The sequence below is a fragment of the Sinocyclocheilus rhinocerous genome, unplaced genomic scaffold (assembly GCF_001515625.1).
Source record: "Sinocyclocheilus rhinocerous isolate Xijiao unplaced genomic scaffold, SAMN03320098_v1.1 scaffold520, whole genome shotgun sequence".
Classification (NCBI taxonomy): Eukaryota; Metazoa; Chordata; class Actinopteri; order Cypriniformes; family Cyprinidae; genus Sinocyclocheilus; species Sinocyclocheilus rhinocerous.
Genome location: NW_015666539.1, coordinates 194,323 through 201,609, shown reverse-complemented (window position 1 = coordinate 201,609; position 7,287 = coordinate 194,323). Strand labels below are relative to the sequence as shown.

At 36.4% G+C, this 7,287-nt stretch overlaps 1 protein-coding gene across 5 annotated transcripts in view; it reads right to left on the bottom strand.

Moving 5' to 3' along the window:
- The window catches only part of stag2a (STAG2 cohesin complex component a), a 25,127-nt gene that overhangs the window by 11,915 nt on the left and 5,925 nt on the right, over positions 1-7,287 (bottom strand). For all 5 annotated transcript variants that reach the window (XM_016544010.1, XM_016544009.1, XM_016544011.1 and 2 more), the window contains 6 exons: positions 6,627-6,700; positions 6,400-6,523; positions 6,190-6,288; positions 6,029-6,108; positions 5,838-5,945; positions 4,425-4,533 (listed from right to left, as the gene is read on the bottom strand). In XM_016544010.1, the coding sequence (XP_016399496.1) occupies positions 4,425-4,533; positions 5,838-5,945; positions 6,029-6,108; positions 6,190-6,288; positions 6,400-6,523; positions 6,627-6,700 (594 nt within the window). The remainder of the gene's footprint in view (positions 1-4,424; positions 4,534-5,837; positions 5,946-6,028; positions 6,109-6,189; positions 6,289-6,399; positions 6,524-6,626; positions 6,701-7,287) is intronic.

The window sequence follows — 7,287 nt, the reverse complement described above, 5'->3', positions numbered from 1 at the left end:
GTTTAACAGGTTAAAATAATCCCAGTGTTACTCGTCGTAATTGCATTTCTACTAGTAACAATTCGATTATAGAGCTTTACAATTAAATTCTTACTAGTAACAATGCCAATTAGAGAGCTCTATAATTCAGTTCTTACTAGTAACAATTATGATTAGAGAGCTCTCTAATTCAATTATTACTAGTAAGAATTCGAATTACAGAGCTCTCTAATTCAATTCTTACTAGTAACAATTTAAATTAGAGCTCTATAAATTAATTTTTACTAGTCGTATGTTTCCATTGACTTCCATTCATTTTTAATTACAGAGCTCTACAATTGACATTTTACTAGTAAGTATTACAATTAGAGAGCTCTACAATTGAATTCTTACTAGAAACAATTCCAATCAGAGAGCTCTCTAATTTAGTTTTTACTAGTAACAATTCCAATTAGAGAGCTCTCTAATTTAATTATTACAAGTAAAAATGCAATTACAGAGCTCTATAATTTAATTTTTACTAGTAAAAAAACAAATGAAAGATATGCTTAATTGCAGAGCTCTGTAATTGAATTAGAGAGCTCTCTAATTTAGATTGAACTGTAGAGCTCTCAAATTGAATTATGACTAGTAAGAATGTAATTGCAGAGCTCTCTAATTCAGTTAGAGAGCTCTATAATTCAATTGTTACTAGTAAGAACTGAATTAGAGAGCTCTCTAATTGTAACCCTTACTAGTAAAAATGGAATTATAGAGCTCTCTAATTAATTGTTACTAGTAAGAATGCAATTGCAGTGATCTCTAATTCAATTACAGAGCTCTCTAATTTAATTGTTACTAGTAAGAATGTAGCTGTAGAGCTGTGGAATTGCATTCTTACTAGTAAGAATGTAGCTGTAGAGCTGTGGAATTGCATTCTTACTAGTAAGAATGTAGCTGTAGAGCTGTGGAATTGCATTCTTACTAGTAAGAATGTAGCTGTAGAGCTGTGGAATTGCATTCTTACTAGTAAGAATGTAGCTGTAGAGCTGTGGAATTGCATTCTTACTAGTAAGAATGTAGCTGTAGAGCTGTGGAATTGCATTCTTACTAGTAAGAATGTAGCTGTAGAGCTGTGGAATTGCATTCTTACTAGTAAGAATGTAGCTGTAGAGCTGTGGAATTGCATTCTTACTAGTAAGAATGTAGCTGTAGAGCTGTGGAATTGCATTCTTACTAGTAAGAATGTAGCTGTAGAGCTGTGGAATTGCATTCTTACTAGTAAGAATGTAGCTGTAGAGCTGTGGAATTGCATTCTTACTAGTAAGAATGTAGCTGTAGAGCTGTGGAATTGCATTCTTACTAGTAAGAATGTAGCTGTAGAGCTGTGGAATTGCATTCTTACTAGTAAGAATGTAGCTGTAGAGCTGTGGAATTGCATTCTTACTAGTAAGAATGTAGCTGTAGAGCTGTGGAATTGCATTCTTACTAGTAAGAATGTAGCTGTAGAGCTGTGGAATTGCATTCTTACTAGTAAGAATGTAGCTGTAGAGCTGTGGAATTGCATTCTTACTAGTAAGAATGTAGCTGTAGAGCTGTGGAATTGCATTCTTACTAGTAAGAATGTAGCTGTAGAGCTGTGGAATTGCATTCTTACTAGTAAGAATGTAGCTGTAGAGCTGTGGAATTGCATTCTTACTAGTAAGAATGTAGCTGTAGAGCTGTGGAATTGCATTCTTACTAGTAAGAATGTAGCTGTAGAGCTGTGGAATTGCATTCTTACTAGTAAGAATGTAGCTGTAGAGCTGTGGAATTGCATTCTTACTAGTAAGAATGTAGCTGTAGAGCTGTGGAATTGCATTCTTACTAGTAAGAATGTAGCTGTAGAGCTGTGGAATTGCATTCTTACTAGTAAGAATGTAGCTGTAGAGCTGTGGAATTGCATTCTTACTAGTAAGAATGTAGCTGTAGAGCTGTGGAATTGCATTCTTACTAGTAAGAATTTAATTAGAGAGCTCTGTAATTACATTTGTACTAGTAAGAGCTGAATTAGAGAGCTCTCTAATTGGTATTGTTACTAGTAAAAATTGCATTAAAGGACTAGTAAAAATGCAATTACGACGAGTAACACTGGGATTATTTTAAGATAAAAGGGCTTGCCATAGCACTGGTTAGGAGCTGATCAAAATGGTTGGATGCATTCGAAAGCTGAATTTCTAACCTTTAAAATAATACCTAATTATTGAAAAAAAAAAAAAAGGTTATATAAAAGATAAAATAGACAGAAACATTATAGGTTTTACATTCTGCTTCAATAGAGCTCTCCAACTGATTTCTTCAATTCATGGGTTTAGGTATTATTTACACACGAAAGACACAATGTATTGTTTTGATTTTGGACTCATTTCAATCGTGAGAATCTGCTGTAAATAATGAAATGCCATTTTGCACGATCGGAGCATGTTTCATGAAATGATAAGCGTAAAAAACCAGAAGAATATTGCAATGTGCGCATTTGGAGTTTTATGTATTATAATTCGATGACGAATATCTTTAGATCTAAATGACAGATTATGGTATGATTGGGGTCATTTTAATCAAGAGAATTTTCTGAAAACAAGGACGAGCGATTTTCCACGATATGCATGTTTCATGAAGTTATGAATGAAAACGTAACTTATGTTTTTCTCAATTTAATGGTTTAATGTGTGTGATAACATCGGAAGTAATATATTTAGATCCAATGAACGAATTACGAGTTTGGGCTCCTTTAAATTAGGAGAATTTTCTGAAAATAATGACGTGCAATTTTCCATGATCTATGCATGTTTCATGAGGTTACGAATAAAAGCGCAAAGTGAAACTACAGTTATTTGTCCTGCTGCGCCTGAAGTACGCCCATTGGGTTTTATGTGTTATAGCAATGAGTAATATCTTTGGATCTCATCGACGGATTATGGTAACTCTGGGCTCATTTTAATCGGGAGAAATTTCTGAAAATAATGACTTTTTTTTTCAAGATCTATGCATGTGAAGTTATGAATGAAAAAGCAAGGTGAAGCATAGAGCTGTTTTTCTTTGCAGCGCCTCAGTGCGCCTGTCTGCTTTCATGTGTTACATCTCTATGAACAAAATCTTTCGATCTGATCGACGGATTATGGCACATTTGGGCTCTTTTTAATTGGGAGAATTTTCTGAATATAATGCTGTGCGGTTTTTCAAGATTTATGCATGTTTGGTGAAGTTACGAGCTAAAACGTCACAGGACTGCAACCTCCGATTTTTTTTTGCTAAGCTACACAACCTAATTCTTTTCTATATGTTATAGCTTTATGAGAGATATCTTTAGATCTGAGTGATGGATTATGGTGAGTTTGGGCTCTTTTTAATCGGGAGAATTTTCTGCAAATAATGTGTTGTTTTCTATGATACAGTGGGTACGGAAAGTATTCAGACCCCCTTAAATTTTTCACTCTTTGTTATATTGCAGCCATTTGCTAAAATCATTTAAGTTAATTTTTTTTCCTCATTAATGTACACACAGCACGTGTACATTAATGAGGAAAAAAAATTAACTTAAATGATTTTAGCAAATGGCTGCAATATAACAAAGAGTGAAAAATTTAAGGGGGTCTGAATACTTTCCGTACCCACTGTATATGCATGTTTCATGAAGTTATGAGCAAAATCGCCACATGACAGCTACCTTACATTTTTTGGCTAAACTACATGCTGCCTGTGCAGTTTTATGTGTGTTATAAATTTATGAGGAAAATCTTTAGATATAAATGACGGATTATAGTCGTTCAGGAGAATCTGCTCTAAATAATGGTGCCTAATTTTGTGCCTAATAATGTTTTATGAAGTTACAAGTAAAACAGTGACATCAATATATTCTTTTCATATGGGTCTGGGGGTGACTTCTTGTACAAAAACTCGCTCCAGTTTATTCAAAGCCCCAAACAATTATGCTTGTTTTATTCTACTCAATGAGACCTTTCAAATGACATGACTATCTGAGCTGTATGATATTTTTGACATATTAGAGTACATGGCACAAAAAACACAAGTACATTATCAGCAAATAACTCGGCACTACTTTGGAGTTAGTCAAAGTGGCTACATGCATTGTAAAGCTCAGACTCAGGCTTTCAAATGATATCCATTTTTTGTTGATCAAGGCAGTGGTTTGAAAAATATGATTAGTAATATTGTCGCAGAGGGGGGGCATCCCGCCCGCGGTACACTTCGGTTTAGAGGGACTGCTTAGTGCTGGTTAAGAGTTGATGAAAATAATTACATTAATTAAAAAGTTGAGATTCTAAGCTTTAAAATTATAACTATTTTGTGTTTTTCCATTCAGGGGTTGCCTAGTAATTTGATTTTGAATTTTATTGTGCAGGTGGTGTCCCACCGGCGGGAGACCTCGGGTTTAAAGGGTTAAAGGCTGAGCACATCAAGCACACCTCACTCTCCAGAAAGAACAAGACAGTTGTTCTGATGAGGTTAGCATTCAAACACTGTCTGCCTCTCCTGGGCCGCCCCTCATCCTCTGGACCATGATGACTGAATAACCTGGGAACACAACACCAGTGGAATCAGTGAGTCACAGTGAGCAGCAGATGCATTATGGATAAGAACTAATGTGGCAAATGTGTTTAAAGGGGTGGTTGATCAGCCTTTTTCAAAGGCTTGATTGTGTTTATGGGGTGGAGTGTAACATGTATTCATGCTTCGTTTTTTTTTTTTTTAAAGAATTATTTTCAAATATTTTACCTTTATTCTACACCGCTGCTTCTGTTCTCGTCAAAACAGACCGTTGAGTTCCTGGTTCTATGAGGCCCCTCCCTCAGAAATACACAATGAGCTCAGATTGGTTAGCTGGCCCAGTGTGTTGTGATTCGCTAACTGCCTAGTGCACGTTGTCCAGAAACGTCACGCCCCCTTGCCATTAACGGTAGTTACATGTTCTACGGTGTATGGTAAACAATGGCGTCAATATTGCTTTTATCAATTTGAGCCTGAATCAAACCCAGAGAATATTAGTGAAGAGGATCGAGCAGAACCTGTACAAGCACGGCTCTTACAGGACATTTCAGAATGGTATGTTTTTTTGTTTGTAGTTGTCTCATACCTTTTATATACGCTGTTATTTGTAATTGCTACTGCTATTTCTTTGCTTTTGATAGGTTTGATGTTTTTTTCCTGATTAAAGCTTTAGTACAGCACAATACATGATTGCATTGTAGCATTTTTGTAAAGTAATTGTTTAATTTGTAAAAGTAAGAAGTGTTCGCTTATTAACTAAATCTAGTGTACTGGCATTGAACTTGCGTAGATTGAGAAAGCTGTCCTCCGAAAAATGTGCAGCACAGAGAGCTATATTGTTATTATAATTTTAAGGAACTGAGTTAAAATAAATTTTAACCATTTTTAATTTTAACCAACAAAGAGGACTTGCAATCAGGGTGAAAATAACAGCGTTTCGACAGACTGGAAACAACACTCTACTACAACAACTCTTCCTCTTCTCTAAAGCAGCCCAACATGGCCTCACCCCCTTTTTTGCTTGTTCCCGGGGCAGTGTTTATGTAAATTTTAGGGTTTGGGATGTCACAAACCCAGGAAGACGCTTGTTGTAGTCCCTACCAGCCTTTTTTTGTAGTCCTTAAACAGCAATTTCTTCAAAAGAAAATATCTCCCTTTGCATTGAACTTTGAGCATCGTAACTTTGCAGATGTCGTTTATGCTCTAACAGCAACATTACACACTAACTTAAGCTAAAAAAGTGAAATCGTAATCAACCACCCCTTTAATTACCCTGGTATGTAATGAAGCAAAGACTATAGTGCTATGATATAAAAAACTGTGGCATTTACTTTTTGTAGAGAAACTCCCCTGCTGCCACGGCAACCGGTCGGTGGGCAGAGTAAACTAAGTGATAGACGCTTTCACAGTCTTCAGCTGTCAAAACCTCATCATTACTCCTGTGTGCACAAACAATCACATAGTGAACGGACACATCTTAAAAAAAAAAAACTGAATGATGAACGATCAATGCTGAACTCACTGCAGAGCCAGCGTCAGCAGCTTAATTGCCTGAACAGCAACATCATATTCCTTATCCAGTGTCATGGACACAATTCTATCCTACAGAGAAAAAGAATGAGAAATGTCAGTAAGAAAATAGAAATGGGGTTGCCATAGCAAGTGTCCTGGTGAAAGACTAACCTTGAAGCGGCTGGTGAAGAGTTCCAGTCGGACGTTGAGTTCTCTGCTATAATACAAACCCTGAAGAGCTGTAAGACACTTCAGACGAACCTCACCTTGCTGGAGATTGAAAAATAATATAAATGAATGAGACATGAGATGGCATGCTGTTTATTTGTTTAGTTTTGACCTGCATATAACAACCAATCTGTGTGAATGTGTTTGTGATACCTTATCATACATGGTCCAGCCCACATACTTCAGGTAACTGTCATTAAGAAAAGCCTCACTGTACATCTTCATCCACATACCAATCTCTTCAATGCAGACAACCCTGATCTCAGCAATCACATCCCTGCACACAAATATGTGGAAAATATAAACAGCTCTTATCAGACTGTGTGATCATTTTAAAATATGAATTGATCAGTCAGTTAATTATTGGGATGTTTGCTCACCTGTATCTGTGGATGAATACTCCTTTAAAAATGGCATTCATCATGTTCTCAATCTCATCTTGGTTTTCCTGGAGCTAATAATAACAAAAGAACATGTTTGAATCAGGTTTTACAGTATATACAGTGGGGAAAATATTTATTTGATCCCCTGCTGATTTTGTAAGTTTGCCCACTTACAAAGAAATGAAGGGTCTGTAATTTTTATGGTAGGTTTATTTTAACAGATAGAGACAGAATATCAACCAAAAAATCCAGAAAAAAACATTATATAAGGGTTTGAAATTGATTTGCATTTCAGTGAGTGAAATAAGTATTTGATCCCCTACCAACCAGCAAGAATTCTGGCTCCCACAGACTGGTTATGTGCCCATGTGGAACACAGATTAGTCCTGCCATTTTAAAAAGTTACTCCCAATGTCAGCTCGTTAGGTGTATAAGACACCTGTCCACACAATCTGTATCTTCCATACCAACCTCACCCTCCCCCACGGGCAAGACCAAAGAGCTGTCAAAGGATGTCAGAGACAAGATTGTAGATCTGCACAAGGCTGGAATGGGCTACAAGACCATCAGCAAGAAGCTTGGCGAGAAGGAGACAACTGTTGGTGCGATTATTCGGAAGTGGAAGAAATACAAAACAACCATCAATCGGCCTCGGTCT